Genomic DNA, 21,082 nt, shown 5'->3' on the forward strand with positions numbered 1-21,082 from the left:
CGTTTTACGGGCCGGCTCCGGCGAGCAGGGGAGATCTGGCTGCTGGGGGCTGAGCTGGGGGTCTGCCCTCCCCGAGTCAGAGCTTTGTGTGCCTTTCTGACAGGGAAAAGTTAAAAGGTAGGGACAGGTATCGGTCCTCCCAGGCCTCGCCTGCCTTCTGTCCCCGGTCAGCAGGCACGGCGTGTCCGTCCCTTCTGCGCCTTCATGTCGGGTTACCCACCCTCAGGGGAAATAAACAGCTGGGCTACCCTATTTTCTCCCCTCTGCCCCCTTTTTTTTTCTTCCCCCCCCGTCACTAAGTTCTTTTCTTTCGATGTGGCTAGGTTTGGAAGTGTTTAGGGTAAAGCCACTCTTTTTAGCAGGAAGCAAAGCCGGCCTCCTAAGCCTTGCCTGTGTTTTACAGCCGGTGTTGAGCACTTGCGCAGGCGGGCTCCGTGGCCAAAGCGCGCTATAAACACGAAACATTTAAACCTTGCGAAATCCTTGAGCTGGAGGTGATGCGGTGTGTATTGATGGAGTGGGAGGGGGTGGTGAGACAGCTGAAGTGATTTACCCGAGGCCATGCAGGAAGCGAGTGATGGTTCGGGGATTAAAAATGAGAGTTTGCAGGCTCCTGAGCCAAACTTGAGAGCAAACTGTGCTATTTCACTGGTTTTGTGGAATCTGCTTTTGTTTGGTTCGGAGAAAAATGTGTTTGCTGTAGCCTTGTACAAATACAGGTGCAAAGCTTGCTTACGAGTGCCTGTAATTCCAGGAACATAAACACGAATGTATCAGAGCTGCTGTGTGTGTACGCAGCAATTTCCATAGAGAGCAAACATGGAACTCCAGTTCTGAGACATTTATTTGAGATGAAATAGCATTCAGTCCTTTTGGTGTTGTTTTGAACTGTGTTTTGATAAATGAATTTTGTGCTATTCAAAACGGTTTGGGCTTTTGTGCATTAAGGACAGTCGATAAAATGCATGTCCTCACAAGCTGAGATGCTGGCCTTGCCTGGAAAGTGGCGTGGCATGATCCTTACGCTTGTATTGATATGTCGGGCTGTAAAGATTCTCTGTGAGAATCCTCTTGCGGGTCCAGAGATTTTACTACCTTCATAATAAAATTAAAAGGTTCCAGTTTGTAGTTTCATCCAGACTTGGATTAAGAGTTTTGGGACTGTCATGTGAAGGCCCTGGACATGTTTTCAGCACTTGCCAAGTAAGTGGTGATGCTGTCTCAGCAGAGTACATCGCAAATTGAGCTTTCTTCTAGTAAATACTCTAGAATGAAGCCAATGTGTCATTAGTGCAGCCTCCAACATCTGGGGACTGTGTTCAATTTTGGCATCTGAGGGTAAGCTGGCTTCATTTGTGGCACAGTTATTATTTTTAACTGTTGTGGTTTTACCTATTACAGGTAACTTTCTAATAAGAACAGGTATTTGCAGCTTTTATATACTGTATCCTGAGTATTTTTGAAAATTGATGGAAGTGGAAGCAGCCATACTTCTTAATGTGGACCTCTTGTGATTCAGGGGTCTGAACTACAGAAAGATGCTTGTGTATGTAGTTTAAAAGGAAAAAAGGACAATAAAAGAAAACCCTCACTGCTGAAGAAGAAATTAATGCTGTAGGATGAGATTTGAGAGCAAAGATGTATGAAAAGACCTTAAATAGGCAGTGGATATAAAAAGGAAGTGGGTGGAGAAAAAGAAGCCATTGGAAGCTGCTTCAACCTCTAAACTGCTTTTCTTTTCCCCACTCATACAGTCTCTTAAAATTTCTTGCGCTACTTTCATATTAAAGTCTTAAGCACAGAACAGCCTATGCCAAGGCCTGTGAATAGGAAGACAAAGTTCGGTTTTCTTGTCTCTTCCCCTTGATATATCTCACCTCCTGGAGTAGCCAAGGCAGGATTGTCTATTCTTGGATGGTATAAATGTGTGTGGCTGAGTAAACTTGGCTTTTGACTCTACTCTATGCCTACTCGCTAATGTATTTTTTTAAAAATTGTGACCACAGGTACACTATGCGGAGGGAAGCGGTCGGTCTGTAGTGTTCTGTGAACACAGAATTACTGGTCTGCAAGCTTTCTTCTGCTCATTCATTAGAAGTAGCTTGCAGTTTGATTAAAGGTGAAAGAGATGCGTGCAGGGGGGAAATCTTCTCTTAAGTTCTGATGGCTTTTCCTTGTGTAGACGTTTTCATTGCGTTCCATTGTAATTGGTTTCTGCTACAGTAAAGTGTTAAGGAACAGTAATTCACTTATTTGCTTGGGGTAAACACAGTTACGCATGTAAGTTGTTTGGGTTTTAGTTTAATGGCCTTTCTTGCAAAAAAATTGGCTATTAAGAGAGTGTATTTTAACCTCTCTGTTTATTGGGCAATGAGTATTTCCATTTGCTTGTTGTGTAATTTCTGCCTGATAATTTTGTCTTGGCAAAAGTCATGAGACTGTTATTTAAGATCCCTCATGTGATTTTAAATGTCTATCATAAAAATTAAATAGCAACTGAGAAATAGTGATTATTCTTGAAATAATTTTAGGAGGCGAACTTTATGTAACAGTTGAGTGAAGTTTTCATTTTAATTCAGGATGCACAGAATCAAGTTAGTGGGCATGCACTGAAGAAGAGACTTTTTTGATCTTACTACTCCTCACTCGTTCACTAGGAAAAAATATAGAGCCCTATTAGCCGTTTGCCTGGGAGGTGATCATTAGCTTCATGGGACTGGAGGGAGGAAAAATAGTTAGAGCTTTTTTTTTTTTTTTAATCTATGGCTATTGCAAAAATGCAATTAAAGCTTCCTCAGCTGGGGCTTGTGGGGATGAACAGGAGCTATTTACTTTTCTAGAGATGAGCTAGTTTTAGTGTGTAACAACAGAAGGTTATTTTTGCTGTTGATGTCAGCAGCAGGGTTGGGAGTTAGGATGCACAAAGGAAGGTATCTAGAGTAAGTGGCCAGTAAATTATAACATACCCCTATGATTACAGCTTTTTTCTGGATTTCTTTTGCGCTCTCTGAGGCATATTGCTAAGGGTACCCTGTAAGAGCTACAGTTTGTTTCTGTTGTTCTCGGCTTGCTGGTCCTGCAGCAGCAGTTCCATGTGACTGTGTTTTGCTCTTCGTGAAATACCAGAAACTGGACTCTAAAGTGCTGCTGAAACCAAAGGCGTGTTAAAATATGAAATGAGAAAGGAACAAACTTTATGGAAAACGTGGTTGCTTTTTAAATCTTTCTTCTAAAGAGATATTTTGGGGATTTTATTTTTTCACATGAAGGGTTTGGATCCGGAATGTTAGAGAAGCATTTCTGGGCTGCTCTCCCACTTAAATTAGCCTTCCCATGCAGCTGAAGGCTGCTAAGTCTGTGTTCCTAAAGGAAAAATTCTCATGTAGAACGAACTTTGAGGAAGGAGAGACCTTCAGAGGTTAGACTGGAAAAGAGATTCTCCTTGTATATTGAAATCAAAAGCTGGAAGAAAGGACTGGGTTAAAGCAAAAAAGAATGTAATTTGGGTTTTTTTCTGACTAAAGCCACTGAGTGATGTTTGAGTTGAAGCACGAAGGGTGTAAACTATGTGGTGATGCTGTCAGGGGCTTGTAAACCTTTTGTATTTATTATTTTGTTCACAGAATGGGTCGTAGACCATTACACCTGTCAGTTGAACATCAGTTTAAAAATGTCACAGTTTCTAGAGAATAAATCTTACAACAGGAAAGGGTGGATCTGATGTTCACAGTCAGGTCCTTTATGAGCTGTTTCTCATCCTTTGAGGAGAGTTGAAGACTGGTTGACTGAACTGTTTAGAGCTTTTTCCACAAGTCAGGAAGCAGAAGTTTCATACAGCTCAAATGCAAACAGGGTCTGATATAAGTGGGTAGCTTGTGGGGCAAGAATGAATTGGTCCTCATTAATCCAAATTTTGCTTGCACCTTGAAGTTAAACATGACGTTCTGACATAGCTTCAGGGAACTGTCTGAAAGAAAACTGATCCTGTAATAGATTCAGTAGCATCCTATTATATCCTCTGAGATTTGTGGATTGGGGTGTTTCTATGTGATGTGTTTATTAATGTACTGTGACTGGGACACATGAGAACTTTACATTAATTTTTAAAACTCTTGCACTTGTTCAGTGTTATTGTGCACCTGACTGGATTTCTAATTCCATGGGTGAGCCATGTCCTGTACATCTTCCTTCATTTAAACTGATACTGCTTTGCAAATACTCTCTAGATTGCATTTCTTTCTTTTTTAGTACCATTTCTTGTCTTGATGTTGTTGCATGTTGAGAGATTTAATGTTATCATTTGTTTGTAACAAAGTTAGTAATTTTCCTCTCTTTTGTCTAGATCAAGATGGAGACTTGTCGGGGACAATTTCACTTGTTATGACACAGTGTTGTAAAAGAATAAAAGACACAGTTCAAAAACTGGCATCTGATCATAAAGATATTCACAGCAGTGTATCCCGGGTTGGCAAAGCCATTGATAAGGTATTTATGTTGTGGTTTGATTGTATTATTGCATGTGTTCTGTGGTGTGTACTCTGCTTTACAAAATTGCATTTACACTACGATTAGTCTTAATTAAATCTTCCTGTCAACTCCAGAAGCATAGGGTTGGGGCAGAGGCAAGACAGTGGGATGTACAGTACTTGCTTTCAGAACTCGTTGTATATGGAGTACTCCTTTTGGGGCAGCTCAGATCTCTTAATTTCCGAGAGAACATGCCCTGTAGATACCTCTAGGCTTAGTAATAGCATGTGTTATATCAGTTTAGCAAAATGTTTGCTTCAATATCAGTCTCAAGAAGAAACACTGTGGTTTTTATATCTATTGCATTTCTAGCATTCAGTAGCAAATGACTCAGAAGTGGCATTCTGTTCTAGAAGGCAGCCTAAAAACTGAGAGACTTTTTTTAAAGACAGGCATGTTGTACATATTTCAGGTGTGTTTTCAGTTCTTAGGGCTTAATTTGATAATAGGCAGTGTTCTTAATGCAAGTAGAGCAGATTAAACTTTTTATAGTATCTGTGCCTATGCCATAACAAATAACAAGGTAGTGCAGCTTATCTTTGATACTTCTTTGAGACAGTCTTTATGAATTCCAGGTTCAAGAATAACTGGGATCTGAACGTATTTTTTTTTGTAGGTAGATATTATTAACAATTCTTTGAAATGGTCCTAAAACTCAGCTTTTTCGTGTTAAGTGATGCCATGTTGTTGTGGCATTATTGGGCAGAGCGTCTGTGCAACTGTTACATTTTTCCTTGTATCTATGACTGACCATCATGGAGAGCTCAAACTTTGTCCTAATAGCTTTAGTCCAAGCGTCACTGTTATCCAAAGCTTAAGGATGCATCTGTCTCTAATCCTTGCTGCTGTATTTAAACCAATTAACTAGAGTAAAATTCCATCCTTATTATTGGCTTGAAGCCTGGAATACATCTATGTAATCTTGTCCTAAGTTTGAAACTTTCCTATTCTGATGTAGCAAGTGGACCTTGTACAAATAAGCTTTGAAGTTTTGCTATACCCCTTTCATTTAAAAACTCTGAGATAGAGCAGCCCTAGGTCATATATAGAGAGTGTGAATATTCAATCGAAATTAGTGATAGTATTTCTTAGAAGCCAAAGAAGACAACACTTGGAAGCTTAATAAAATTTAGATGTGGATCTAATCTCCAAATTGCTGTTTCAGTTGTCATGTGCATAGTTTTTTCCAGTGTTGTTTCTGTCCTGCTGTTTTAAGTTTTACTATTTTTATTTGAAAAAGTATAGCTGTTAATAAAAGCACTTTTTAGATTTCAAGTGTGTGGTTTTGTAAAATAGTAGAAAGGATACCAATAATTTGCTCTGTGCCTGTTGAGTGTAAGAAGGGCTGTTTCAGTGAGGTGTTTAAAAATGAACTCAACTTGCTGTATTCAGTGTGCTCATTCCTCAGTCTTGCTTAGTGTCTGTGGTGTTTACATCAAAAGACTAGAAGCAGTGGGAGCTGCAGGAGTCCCCAGTCCTGCATGTAATGAAGGACATATTTTTATGGAGTTCAGAGCATCAGTTAGGATTGTCTCCTTAAATATGAACTTTGATTATTTTTTCTTTTTTTTAGTGCAAGTAGTTTGAATTTTATTAGTTTTTCCTGACTGTGGTTTTAAAAATGTACCCTGAAGTCTTGGCCTGTTTGTCAGATGAATACATGTAATGTTTAAATCCAGGTGGAATTTAATGCTTCCCTGGACAGTGACATTTGAAGGAAATCTTCCATATGTACTTAATGCGATTTCCCTGTGCTGCTGGAAATGTGCTTGAAACCTGCCAGCAAAACCTGTGTTGGAATCCGAGTCCCATAACCTATTGAAATTGCCCTTCCCCCATTCCTTCACCTTAATATACTTAAGCTTAAACCAATAGAAGTAATTAAGTGTAATTGATGTAGTGAACTGATTCTCAACAAATTCTGGGCAAAACACTACTGCTTCCTAAATAAAATGCTCATTAGAATTTGAAGAAGCACAGCCCTTGCCTTGATCCATGAGACTTGAGGTTTGTTTCTGTCACATGTAAATCCACATTTATTTTGTAGATGGATTAATGTCTCTAGAACACTGCTTATGGTCTTCCTAGCTGCATGTAACTCATCATTTTATTGCCTGATTTGAGATTGGGAAACATGCTAATAATTGGTACCAGTTGTATGTGACGCATCCAAATGACAGCTGTTGTTACATGTAGAATCAACGAACTTCCTACTTAACAAGCTTGGATTTTGAAAGGGCTTACTGTATTATCTGCTTGTGGCAAATTTCAGGTTAAATTTGTTTTTTCCACTATTGAAGCAGGGTTACACATATATGTAAAGTTTAGTCTGATTGGTTTTGAAGTTAGTGTAGTCATTGCTTATGAACTTGGATGGGACCTAGATTTGTCTGCCTGCGGAGTTCACACTGAGAACAGAAGCTTCTAAGCATTTGAAAAACAAAGTTCAAATTTGGCATCAAATATGAACCGTGTTAAAGTCTGAAATGCAAAACCTTTGTGTGTTGCTTTTTAGGTAGCAGTTCATGGAAAGTTTATCTAACAAGCTAGACCTTTTTTCATAGTAGTTTTACATGGATTACAGGCTTCCGATCCATGAAGGGTTACCTAGTCTTCCAAAGAGTATTTTCTCCTTTGAAAGGAAATGTTTGCATCCAGTTTTTTCTTTATTGTACTAGCATTTGCTCTCCTTCCAGAACTCATCATGTCACTGCTGTTCAGCAACTTGTTATCAGGTAGCTCACTCGTCAGTCTCCCTGTAAATCAATCACTCTTCTGGAATGATTTAAATTAATCTCAAAGCATGTTTGATGGGGCTAGTAAATGTTTTCCCTCTAGCAGCAATCTGTCTGAGTAGTGGTTAAATGCCTTTATTCAGGAAAGTAAATGGAGTAAATGGTGACTCGTTCCATCTTTTCTCTGAATTTTAAGCCTGTTTTTAAAGGGCCAACATTTCAATCCAATCTTTGTTTTGGGAAAGCAAACTTTTACCTAAGTTAGTGTTTGTTTGTGTAAAAACCTGCATACAAACAAGCAAACTAAAAACCTTTACTGAACATCATTTAATTATGTTGCTGTGAAGAATGGGGCTAGATAAATACAGACTCTTTGCAAGTTGAGCTTTATCTTATGAACAAAAGAATTGAACAGAGAAGGTAAACAAATGCAGTTTATTTGTATTTTGGGGTTTGTATTCAGAAGAAGGGAGGAATGCACAAAATAATCTCACCTGAGAAACTGAGGAATAAACTTGTCCTTAATAATCATCCTTCTTCATATCATGTTGTTACTGGTAACATGGAAGGTTGTATGTTGGTTAAAATGGTCCATCTTGTGTGTGTGTGCAGCTTGAAGTCCTTCTTGCATTCTAGCAATTATTGGTAACTTATTTTACGTTGTATCATTGGTATATTTAGTACCTAATATTCTACACTTTAGCCCTGGGCTTACTAGTTAGGCTCTTAAAAAAGGGTTTGTTTTTCGAGAATATTAGTTGACACTTTTCTAAGGTTAAAACCTGAAAAAGCACAAAATAACCTTTCTGGAGTTTTTAACAGCATTTATTTCAACTTTTGAAATCTTATTAAAACCCACATGCTATCAGTTAGCATACTGTTAGCATTTAGAAAACAAAACTGAGAGATGTGTAGTCATCAGCATATCCTGCATGCATGACAGTTATGAAATATGTAAGCCAAAGGCAAGCAGTAATTTCTTCTGACATGTGACAGTCACTCGTTGTAGTATGTGCAGTCAATTCTTGAAGCTACTCAGCACCCAGAGGAGGCAGAGCTGTAGAATCCTACATATAATAAAGACCTCAGAAATTGTTTTAAAAAAAAAAAAAAGTTAATTGGAGAACGGATGAGGGGGAGAAAAAAAACTTAGGTCCTGAGGTTGTATGATGTGACTTGAATCTACAGCACATCTAGGTTAACAGGACTCATTGTTGCCATCTTTTATGGGATTTAAACAAATCTAATTTATGATGAGGTTTTGAAAAGGTTCTTAAGGCTTATAGGTTTGTTGTTTCAGAACAAAATGTGGATTTTGTGAAGGAACTGAAGTAAGTGGCTCTAGCATCTCTGCCCCCAAGCAACGGGAAGGATGTGATGATGTTTAAGGCATAGGTTCAGCTCTAATGGTTAGTAGGTGCCCAGATGAATACAGTTTCTTCTTAGCTAGGACTTGAAATGGCATGAATAATAACTTAAAGTCAGCTATTTTTAGATTACTGATGATCCCTGCCCCAGAATCTAAGTAACAAAAGCAAGCTTGTGTGTTCTTAATACTGCTTCTGATATTTCTTCAACTCATTGTCGATGGATTTACGTTACCTGCTAGTGGTGTTTGGACAGCGATACCAGAATCAGCAGTGATGGTTTGAAAGATGTTTTGAAAACCCTTGAAAGGCTTCAAAGGGTTAGCACAAATAAGAACAGTATTATTGAGTCTTCAAGATGCTTAAGTTTTTTTTCAAGACATAGCTTAAAGATGAGCAGCATGACAAAGAGCTTACAGGTTAAGACACAAGTGAAAATGTTAAATATGAGATTTGAATCACTGGTGGTAATATAAATACTCATCTTGCACCACCATCTCTGAAAGATGGAAGAGACCATTTGGTAGCCTAAGGTTAATGTTTTACTGGAAGTTTGCTAAGAGACCTGAAGGGAGTGGTGGTTTTGAAGCCACGCATGCAGGGATGAGAAGGTTGCCCTTTCTCATGATGGCACAGAGCAGCATCAAAGGAGATGTGGAGGTGGCTGATGCAGGATATTAGTAAGTGGTGAATAAAAGGAAGCTGCAGTGCGAAGCTGAGCTGTGCAGAGTAGTGGAAGATAACTCGTACCAACTTTGTGTTATTTGCTCAGCCTGCTTTGACAGAAGCATGCGTTTCTGCTAGGTTGGTGTTCCCGTATTGTGCAGGACTGTCAATTGTCGCAGAGCCGCAGCTGAAGCATTGCTATTTTCGCTAAACTTCTGATTTCTGAAGTTCCTTTTTGGAAGAGAGCCATAGTTACCAGGTCATCAGGTCAGGCAGCAAGAAATGCGCTGACTTCTAGACTCTGTTTCTTTTGCAAGAGGTTTGTTTTAGGCAATGGGTGAGGATTTTTATTCAAATTAACCTGCCTGCCCCAATCATAAGACATGTTAGCAGTTAAAATCCTGTTTTATATCTTGGATTAGAATAAGTGTTGCTCTCCTGCTGCCAAGAGGCACAGTGCCAAGCAATGCCAAGTGTTACTGAAGAGTCACCGTGACAATATTTTTACTTATTCCTGGAATATGTCCACAGGCCACTGGACTAAAAATACACACCAGTCGGATCAGCAGGGTTAGATTTGTAAAAGATCTCTCAGATCTTCAAAGCTCATCCTGTTGCTGGGATGTTGAGGTCTTCAGAGATTTGAATTGCATTGTTGTTTGGGGGTGGGGAGAAGTGACATTTTCCTTTTTCAGCATTGTCTACCCCCCCAGCTATGTAAAAAATTCTCGAGTTAAAGCTTTTACTTCTAATTTGGTGCACTGTAGTGACAGTGATGCATTGATAATGCTATTTTGATTCCAGTGTAGGCGACTTTGTTTTCTGTTCCCATTGCGTTTTTAGTTTTCATGTATGGGAAAAGCCTTTTCTGCAGGTACTTCCTTCAAAAACACATCAAGGTCTGGAAATCCCTTTATTAGTTAACTACATTTCTAATTTGCTAGCTAGACTTGTAATTTTTCAGTGTAGTTTCTTATAATGGATAATAATCAGACTTGAAATGAGCAAGCCAAAGGATTTCTTCTTCTGTACACAGGAGATAACGAAGCAGCTGACGGATATATTTCTCTTTGAACAGGAGGTAATTGAGGGCCAACTCAGTAATAGGCAGAAAGCATCAGGGTGGAGACATAGGTGTCCTGCATAATTGAAGAAAAATTACATGGGCCGATTTGTTCCAGCCTATTAACTGTTAATTTGTACATTTCAGAATTTTGACTCCGACATCAGCAGCGTGGGGATAGATGGGTGCTGGCAGGCTGACAGCCAGCGAATCCTCAATGAGGTGATGGTGGAGCACTTCTTCCGGCAGGGGATGTTGGATGTAGCCGAGGAACTTTGTCAGGTAACGATAAGTGTGGATGTTGAATGTTGAATGACCACAGAAAATCATGCTTTGTGTCAGTGTCCTTATTTGAATGGTGATGTTCCGGGTGAATACTTAAAACTGTCAGAAAAACAGCAGCTTAATCCCCTGTTTTCTTATGCTTCAACTAAAAACTGCCTTTGTTTTTTCAGGAATCTGGTCTATCAATAGATCAAAGTCAAAAAGAACCATTTGTGGAGTTGAATCGAATATTGGAAGCATTAAAAGTTAGAGTTCTGAGACCTGCATTAGAGTGAGTCTACTCAGTTTTTTTTTTTTTTCCAGTTTTTGAATGCTTTTAACAAATGCTTAATTTTTCACTTTAAATATTGTCTTTATATTTTGATGTGTCCCTGTTTCTCCTTTGAGAGGTATAGTTACTAAGTGAACCCCTTCCTTCTTTCATCCCTCTGTGTCCCTCCCCATGGGCAGTGCTTGTCTAAAGGCCTTTTTCTTAGATTAAGGATTAACTTGAAACATTTGTGATGCTCATTTAAGGTTTCAGGAAGAAACATCACTTGGAGAAACAGTTGTGTGCCATGATGGTACTTAGCCTTTTAGTGAATTGTTAGTGAACCTCATTTTAAAAGGTCCAAGTGTGAAGGATACCAGGACTTACTAAAGGTGTTGGGTATCACCAAGTCTTTTTGGCTTTGCCAAGCCTTTGGGGTGAGCAGAACTTGACACGGGATCAAAGTTCTCGCCTTTCTTCAAGTTGCTCTCCCTTTCTAGATAAAGGACCACAGGGTGAGAAGAGGGAGTGAAAGGACAGGTGTGTATTTTGCAGGCTGCTGCTGCTAGATAGGTACTGGGTTAACACTGGGTGAAAAGTGTGTCCCTTTCCTCGGCAGGAAATGTCCCTGTGGGACCTGAGCTGCTGCTGGGAACCTGGGCTGACAGTGAGATCTGTTAGTGAGATTTCTTCCAAACAAAATGGTGCAGTTAATGCAAGTCAGTGGATAGATCTGAATGTTCAGCCAAAGACCAGCTCTGGGAGTATCTGCAAATCTATCAGTCATCCTTAGACCAGGATATTTTCTTGACCTTAGTAGACTTTACAACCATTAGACGTGTAAGCTGGTACTAAAAGTGACAGTGAGGAGGGAGGGGATGATGAAATGTCTCGCAGGCTACTGTTTTAGGATTTACAGTAGTGGATACATAACTGCGCGGTACCACTTCAGAATAGCTTTTAGTTTAAATATCAGAAAACCCCAAACAAACCCTCAACTTTAAAAAAAAAAAAAAAGTTGTGAGAGCTCAGGTTGACCTCAGAAGTAAGGATATCCGCCCCCAACCAAACAAAAAAACAAACCCCCAACTTTGAAGTGACCTTTTAAAAATAGAAACAATGAAACTAAATCAAATTCAAAACTTCAGTGTTTCATTCCAGAGCATAATTCATACACTTAAGATACCTTTTTGCATTATTCAGTTAAGTACATTTTAGTATTAACAAACGTTTTTTCCCTTTAACATGAACCAACGCGAGTATGTCAGTTCAGAGCTTATTGGCATCTAAAGTAAGTGCAGGGATGCTCTGATATTCATACTGTGGTGCTCATAAACTAAATCCAGGATTATGCCTCTGGGTCATGCAAAGTTTGACCTAAATAGTTGGTCTTTGAATATAGTTACAACGGTGGAAAGCTCAGGTGGTTTATTGTTATTGAGTTGGCTCATTGAGGGGAAGCAATGCTGAAAGGCCTGATGTTACAGCTGAAACAGGATTTACTGTCAGCTACACCACGTATTTCTTGTAGTTCAAATAGTAACATAGCTGATGCGAAGGATGTTCTCTGAGGAACAGTAACTTGCTGTTAGGTCCATCCACTTGAAGTCACTAAATTCATCTTGGCTCCAGTTTGCTAGGCCTTCTGCCTTACTCCTTGGTACTTAGTTGTATCTTGTAGTTCCTGCAATGTGTTAAGTATTTTTCAAATAAAGGGGAAGGCATGGTCCTTCTTCAAAGGAACTCTTATTTTGAAGACAGCCGAATGAACAGAGAATAGGGTGTATTGTCAGCACAGTTTGTATGCTGGTCTCCCTCCCCCACCCCATCTCATTTCTGTTTGTAATGTTTATTCTGTTTAAATTCTTCAGTGCAAAAGCTAGCTGCTTCTTTTTGCCTGCTGCTGGGCACAGAGGGTCCTTTTTTATAGTGATGCTTATGTGAAAAACATGGTGGTTAGTGAGGATGATCAAAATGTGACAAAACTGCACAGTGTTGGAGGTAACCGATATCTTAGAAGCCCAGTTATTCCGCAGAACTGCTGATGCTAGTGGATGTATTTCCCATATTATTTCCCAGCGGATGTGGGTATTTGGGAGGAGGGCTAGAAACCGCTCCTGGAGAGACAGCCTGTATGTGAGAGGAGCTTGGAGGGGTGGCATCGTGCTCTTTGGGCGAAAAGATAATAAACGGCTAAAATTTGCATCAGTAAGTACAGCTTCAGGGGTGCTTAAAAGCAGTCCCAAACTGGTCTGTTCCAGGGCTAGGCTACTGTAGTGTTGAAGCAGACAGTGGGTGTTACACAAGGATTATTAATTACAGTGTCATGAACCAGGAAGGGGAGTGTAGCAGGGTTTAACCATGCAAAATTGTGGAAGGTTGGGACGACAACAATAACCAGTCTCTCTGGCTCTGCCAGTGCTCTGCAGTTGGTGGCTCGGCTTAACTCCGTGTTGGAAACAAAGCTAACATGGGTGGCTCCTGGTCACTGCTGTCAAAAGGGAGTTGTCAGATTGATGACTTTTTGAAAAGACTTTCAATGCCATACTGTGGTGATAGAGAGAAACTAGTATTCATATCAGATTAAAAAAAAAAACAAAACAGAAAAATATTATAATTGTATTTTTTTCATATTTTCTTACCAATAGAAATTCCAGCACTTGCAAATACTACACCTCAGAAATTTAGGACGACTGGCCATAGAATTTTTCTTTCTTGTGGGGTGTGCAACTTGACTTTGTAGATGCCCAGTCTGGGCCTGTACCCTAAGCTGTGTAATCTCTGTACCTCTGCAGGATGCTATTAATTTCCAATGACTTTTCTCATTGTAAATTGGTGATGGGGGAGGAAAATCCATAGGTTCATTCTGGCCCTTCTGAGCTCAGGTGGGTCTCCATGTGAAGGTCTGGTGGAAATGACTTGCAGGTTCGAAACTCTTGACTGTAATCTCCCAGGGAAGAGATAATGTCTTCTCTTATGTCTGTAAAGCATCAAGGCAGACAGGTCCTGGTATTTGCTGGAACCTTTGGGATATGGTTTAAACTTAATTTAATCCTTGCTGGTCTTTGTGAAATTAATTGTAACTAAATCCCATGTAGAAGCTAGAAGAGCGCTCTGTGTACCTGTGGGTTGTATTGTATACCCTAAACTTTAAAAAAATTCAGGTGGATTTGAGTCTCAGAAGTGAAAACACCCTGAAAGTACTGTTTTGAGAGGAGGTAGGAGGACAGGTGTTGTGATTACTAATGATTTTGGATGGTTGTAGAGAGTATGTGGGTTGAATGTTCTAAACCTCACTTGTTGGTTTTCTGTCTTTCCATTAGAAATAAGAACACCATGTCCTAGACCAAACACCTCAGGCCTTGCTTCTGTGGCTGCTTTCTTCCGATACAAATCTGTGCTGCCACTCGGAGACCTAAAAATGGAAAGCCTGCCTAAAAGCTAATTTGGAAAAATAGGCTTAATCTCAGGAAGATGAAGTACCGTGTTATGTGGTTGCAAATAATGGCAGGGAGAGGATGGAGGCTCTTTTGATGCCTCCCTTTGATGCAATACAGATTAATATCTCATTAATGGGACTGTAGACTGATTCTAGTGTTATTGTTTATTGATAATACTTTTTTGTCGTTCAGATGCTTATTGGTCTATGGTTGTTAACTTCAGGTTCTTGTTTTCTTAATTGAGAGTGAGCTTTATTGCCACTATACCCAGTGTAAACTGTGGAGACTGATCATATTAAAAAAAAAAAACCAAACCACAAAACCAAACCCAAACCAAAAAGCCAACAAAAAAAAAATCCAAAAAGCCCCTCAAACCCCCACCCCATGGTTAGTGAGTGTGCCATTCCCACCTGGTTAAGATTATGGTGTTGACTGTCTTCTGAGGCTGCCTATTTGAAACTGCTTGAAGTTAGGGACAGTAGGGATTGTTCTTAGTTCAAAGGCTACATTTTTCACTGTTTCTTGCTGAAAGTTTACTCCTGTCATTACAAAGCCTTGCTAGTAAAGTCAGACTCCTGACACTTTCACCACAACAAATTGAAAGTAGATACTTGCTCATTAACACTTCATCTTGATGCAGAAGGCTAACTTGCATTGAAAGCTTTACCACTACTGTAAGAATGCTTAATTTGCTTATTTTAGTATTGGTTGAAAAGAACAGAAGCCTTGCATACCCCTTCTTTTAAAGGAATAGAGGCTACTTCACTTCCCTGCTGAAAAGTGAAAAGCTCTTTGCTTAATGGGGCCCCCACAGTGAAAATAGTATAACTAATTAACACTAATGAGAAACAGATGTACTGAAGAACATTGAAACTTGAAGTTCTTAAGAGAAAGATTGGATTGATTTGGGCCTGACAAAATTGAATTAAAAAAAAAAAGGAAAAAAAAAAACCCAAACAAGCCCACAAAAAAAAAGGATGGATAAAATCTAAATACTAAAATAATTTTTTATGAAATGCTTTAAAAATTCCAGTTCATTTTACTTGGTGCATGCTTAGGAATTCTTCCATGTTATTTGAGAGCCAGATGTTAGTGTTGTCATGGTGAATAAGACTCAGAAAGTGAGAAATATTTTTATTGCCCAAGTTGAAAATGACACAGAAAATGGACTTTAAGCAAGGTAAAGTATGGTATTTAAACTGATTTCCCTTCCCTTCTCCCTATCGCCCAGTGTAAGGTCTTTATAATGTCTGTCTTGAGGCCCCCGTAGATGCACTTCCCCTCTCCAGGGCAACCTACGCACACACATAAACATAGTGGCTTAGTAGAAAATGTTTGGGGAATGAGGAGGTTCGAAATTACGTTCTTGAAAGTCTTGATCAAACTTCTTCAACATGCAGCTGAAGACTTATCTTCAATTCAAAGATTCAGTAACAGAGTGGTATTAATCAAAATATGGTAGACTTTAGCTATTTCTACCTTATATTGTGCCTAGTTCAGTCTTGCGTTCCAGCCAGTCAGGGCTGAATTTTGCAGAGGTTAACCTGTACAGCAGCACCAGAAGTGCAGTCGTTCATGTGTTGTGCACCCTGTATAGCTCCATTACTTGTAAAAGGTCTTAGTGTTTTCTGTCCTCTGTATAGACTCATGGAAGCTCAGGGAAGAGTCATATTCTCCTTGAAATAGGTGTTTGATAATTGTCATCATTTCATATGGTGTAGGCTGACACTTAATTACTCGTGTCGTGTCCCATTGTACCTCCTCGTTTCTTCTAGGTGGGCGGTATCCAACAGAGAAATGCTTATGGCACAGAATAGTTCGTTGGAATTTAAACTACACAGATTATATTTCATTAGTTTATTGATGGGTGGAACAGCAAATCAAAGAGAAGCACTTCAGTATGCGAAAAACTTCCAGCCGTTTGCCCTAAATCATCAGAAAGGTAAGGTTTTTTTGGTCACATTAAGGGAATTTAAAAGATTTGGATGTAGCACCTTGTAATAAAATATAAATCATATTCCAAACGTGTTTTACTCCACTATTTTAATTTTGTTAGAGGCTTCTTATTTTTGTATCTAACATGTATAGCCTGAGTCTGTACAATTTGAATTAACTTCTCTTTTTTTTTTTAAAGAGGCAGAAAATTATATTTTAATATATCTGCACATTTGCTTAAGTTTAAGGTTTTTGACTCTTTTAAATAATACTTAGATTACATCTAGAATAGGTCTGCTGTCATTAAAAATGCACAGAAACATTCTTGGAATAGCGACCTACTATTTTCTGCTGTGTGGGGTAATACAAAGAGAAATAAAATCTCTGAAAAATGGAGAATATGTGAATTAAGTGAACAATCTTTAAATTAAATCCAGTCAAGCCTAGTTTTTTTTAGGGTACAGTGTATGTCAGAAAGCTTACAAAAAGTAAACCTGTTTAAAGCAAATTAATAGGCAGCATGCTGTGCTTGTAGAGGGGCAGACAACCCCCCAATCTATCCATAGTAGACTGGAGGTCTCATAGCTGTAGACGTCTGTTCTGTGATGGCTGTAATGTTATTTTGAGGAGGTGAAGATGTGTACTATCACTTTGGTGTATCTGCCTGTTTTCCATGTAAAAGCTAAAACTGTAAACACTAGCTTTTATGTGTAGCACAAAATAACTAACTGTTCCTGGTCTCTCACAGATATTCAGGTTTTGATGGGCAGCCTGGTATATCTGCGGCAAGGTATAGAGAACTCTCCGTACGTTCATCTATTAGATGCAAACCAGTGGGCGGACATCTGTGACATCTTTACAAGAGATGCCTGTGCTCTTCTGGGTCTCTCAGTTGAATCACCTCTCAGTGTTAGGTATGCTGGGTTTTGCTTGCTTTTAAGGCCAGGTACATAGTGTTTTGGTTTCTATTTCTTCTTGAGGAAAAAAGAAACAACTTTTGAGAAGTAGTCTCATCTACCTGGTATTAAATAAAGAGTATGGTTACAGTTAGCTCTAACAAGATTTACCAAGATTAGATGTTGGAGGTTCCCATGTGCTGTGCTTTATCCTGCACCTTCTCAGCTCAAGCATTCACGGATGGAATTGGGCTTCCCTAGTTTAGACATCAGTGCAAAAGATGAGGATGGCAATCAGCCAATTATTCCCTCAGCAAATGTGTGAAAACTATCCCTGCTATTTAACTGAAAAAAACCCAACAACTCTAAAACTCTGGCCATGATTCTGTCGGCACTTAATGATCTTGGTTTTTAATCCGCATGTTACTTGACCTGTGTTCTCCTTAGAAGAATGCTTAGGAGTTATGCTGTGATTTCAGCTGCTAAAATTTCCAGATTATTTGCTGGACCTCATTTGCAAAGAAGAAAGAGATGCTTTCAAGCTAAGTATTTAATCTGACAAAATGCAAATCTGTAGGAGGCTGTTGGAAATGGGAAGAAAAACCAACCTAATCTCCTTCTAGCTTCTCTAAAGATAAAACAGATTAGCTACTATTTAGCCTTTGGATTCCTGTTCCCCCAATATCCTTGCCCAATGTTCTCATTTTCATTTCAGACACGAAATAGAAAATAAATTGTATTTCTGGGCTAGATTTGGTACTTAGAAGCTTCCTTACCTCTTCTTTTTTTTTGTTTTGGCTTTTTTTTTTTTTACTGTTTGCATGTTAGTATTATTAGAGTTCTGTGCTTAGTTTAGAGCTCTTAAAATTGTCAAGCCTTCTGCTTCTCTTGTTGCACCTCAGTCATAGTATACAACAGAAGGAGCAAAGGGAGCACTTTCAGGTTAATTGTCGTTCTGTAATAAACATTGAGTTTCACTTTGAGGGTTTTATAGATATCTAAAACTTTTATGTCTAGTTTTTGGTTTTCATTTTTTCCTGTTTCAGTCAAATTAACAGCAGTCCTTTAGAATTTAATTGCTCCTGCACTGATACTGTAATACAGTTTCTAGTGCAAATAACCAAAAGATTTTTCGGTGAATGTTTGGATTGGTTGGATGCTTGCTTTGCGGCTGGTGTGAAATCAATTGCACTGAAATGTATTTACTTTATAGGTGGTATCAATACTCTTATCATAAACAACTGTTCTAAACTGGCATGACCTTTGAGCGATGCAAATCCTGTAGAAATTAAACCAGCTTAAAGTTAAATCCCTGCTATAAAATAGATTGCTTTCTAGAACATGGGTAGCAGTCCTTTTTTTTTTTTTTTTTTTTTTTTTTTTTTAAGGCTGATTGGTTTCCCAGTGTGTATCTAATCCTGTACAGGCCTCATGGTCTGCATTACTGCTTGGAGTCAGTGAGAAAACTCTAGCTGTGCTATGGAGGTCATGGTTCAGGGTCTTGAAAGACTACAGGACACCATTCGAATTATTTGAATGTACTATTTACTTGTGTGGTTATACGCTTAAAGGGCTCTTCCTGAGGTGTTTTATACAGAACCATTAAAGCAGTAATGCTTTTATTTCTACAAGTGCTATTTGCCTAAACTTTCCACAGGGTTAAAACAAGTTACTCTCCAAAAAGCAAAGTGTAAAGGGTTAAAATGGCCAGTCAGAGATGAGGGATAGGATTTTTTTTTTTTTAATTATCTTAGGCAAGAGATCCATAGGTTTCAGGCACATCCCTCCAAATAAACTATCCAGAATGTTGCTGCAGAAACATAAAAACAAGTACCTGGAGGGGCAGAGTGGAGAGGAAGGTCGTGACTTCTGTAGACAGTAAAACTTGCACAAATAGTAAAATAATCTGCCAAAGAAACAGAGAAGGCTGATGCCAAGGTCAGATCCTGTTTCTGTTTCTGCTGATTTCCAGGCTTATAATACTGTCATTAGACTTAAATCCATCAATACATCTCTTAACTTGTGGAAACTCAGTGTCATGCTTCCTCTTGTAACACGGTGAAACATTTCAAAATAGTGTTGTAAGTTATGGTAATCAGTAACTCCCAGGGCAGGCTGAACTGTTGGGACGCTGACTTTGGTCAGTTGTATACTGCCATTCATCTTACAGGCTGTGGTTTCCTTCCTTCACTTGCCTTCCTATGTTTTTTCAATATTTGTTTTCTTGATTTAAGATGAAGGTGGAAAAATATGTATCTTTACATGGTAATTACATCTAATTAAAGCATTATGGGTTGTGTGTATGTGTGGGTTATGCGGAAACTCTTAGGCTGCATGTACTCTTCTATAGTTAAGAGAGCAACTACCTATATATACTAAAATAAAACTCCTGTACAGCTCAAGGTAGGTGGTATAGAAAATCAGTTCATTATAAGACTCAGAGCAGGGATTAGCTGTTGTTTTCAGTTAAGAATATATTACATGAGGGCCCTAGCCTAAGATGCAGAGTAACTGATAACCTGTCCCAAAACACTTGCTTGTTACATTGCATGGAGCTTAGAAATACGGACAACAACTGAATGAAATAGAATGAAACACTGTTGTGTCCCAGTTAACCTTTACAGTAGAAATAGAAGAAAATGCTGGTTTCCTAACAGGCTCCTTATATTAACGTTTCCTTTTTCTGCAGTTTTTCAGCAGGTTGTGTAGCATTACCAGCTCTAATTAATATCAAGGCAGTTATTGAACAAAGGCAGTGCACAGGAGTTTGGAACCAGAAGGATGAACTACCGGTGAGTTGATGCTGAGCTGTCCCAGGGCAGATTTCTAACGGTGAATGCTCTTTGCAGGTTTCTTCTGCGCTCAATGTTACGGGATGTTACACATGGCTGCCACCTCCAGCAGCTCTGGGGTTGGGGCTTCCTACAATGCAGAGACTTGGGGGGTCTCTGTCCCAGGCTGATGGATGTACCTGCTGCTTTCCTGTTTGTAGGTTCAACAAGTAGTGAAGCTGAGCATTAATTGCAGACACCCACCCACGCACACACACAAAGGACACTGATATGACCGGCTACACAGGCTGCCACAGATGAGGCGCTGCCTTCAGCAGCACCCACATACAGGACTTGCATAAAACATAAGTATAGACAGCCAAGATCCCTTCCTCCTCTTTGGCTGGGAAAGATTGAAATTCTCTGGTGAATGCACACACACAGCACTGTAGATTCACAAGCAAATGCATGTTCAGTGACCCTCAAATACTGGCATGGCTCTTCTGGCCCCTCTGATACACTTCATTATTCATAGAATCATAGAATCTTAGGGTGGGAAGAGACCTGCAAAGGCTATCTAGTCCAATCCCCCTCCAATGAGCAGGAACATCTTCAACTAGATCAGGTTGCGCAGAGCCCTGTCCAACCTGACCTGGAATGTTTCCAGGGATGGGGCATCTGCCACCTTTCTGGGCAGCCTGCGCCAGTGGTTCACCACACTCATTGTGAAAAATTTCTTCCTTATATCTAGTCTAAATCTACCCTCTCTTAGTTTAAAACCATTTCCCCTTGTCCTGTGGCAACAGGCCCTGCCAAAAAGTCTGTCCCTATCTTTCTTACAGGCCCCCTTTAAGCACTGGAAGGCTGCAATAAGGTCTCCCCGGAGCCTTCTCTTCTCCAGGCTCAACCACTCCAACTCTCTCAGCCTGTCCTCACAGCAGAGCTGTTCCAGCCCTCTGATCACTTCTGTGACCCTCCTCTGGACCCACTTCAACCGGTCCATGTCTCTCCTGTACTGAGGGCTCCAGAGCTGGACGCAGCACTGCAGGGGGGTCTCCCCAGAGCGGGGCAGAGGGACAGAATCCCCTCCCTGGCCCTGCTGGCCACGCTGCTTTGGGTGCAGCCCAGGACACGGTTGGCCTTCTGG

General features: G+C 39.7%; 1 protein-coding gene across 1 annotated transcript; it reads left to right on the forward strand.

Annotated features, from left to right (window-relative positions):
• Positions 1–4,342: 4,342 nt before the first annotated feature.
• LOC104623729 (protein RMD5 homolog A) lies at positions 4,343–19,965 on the forward strand (the record flags this gene model as incomplete). The annotated part of the gene is made up of 6 exons (XM_010290899.1): positions 4,343–4,485; positions 10,506–10,640; positions 10,814–10,914; positions 16,109–16,275; positions 17,017–17,182; positions 19,854–19,965. Coding segments are annotated over 6 exons (824 nt in total), but the record flags the coding sequence as incomplete, so codon positions are not given.
• Between the last annotated feature and the right edge of the window lie 1,117 nt (positions 19,966–21,082).

Source organism: Phaethon lepturus, unplaced genomic scaffold (assembly GCF_000687285.1).
Source record: "Phaethon lepturus isolate BGI_N335 unplaced genomic scaffold, ASM68728v1 scaffold19187, whole genome shotgun sequence".
Taxonomy (NCBI): Eukaryota; Metazoa; Chordata; class Aves; order Phaethontiformes; family Phaethontidae; genus Phaethon; species Phaethon lepturus.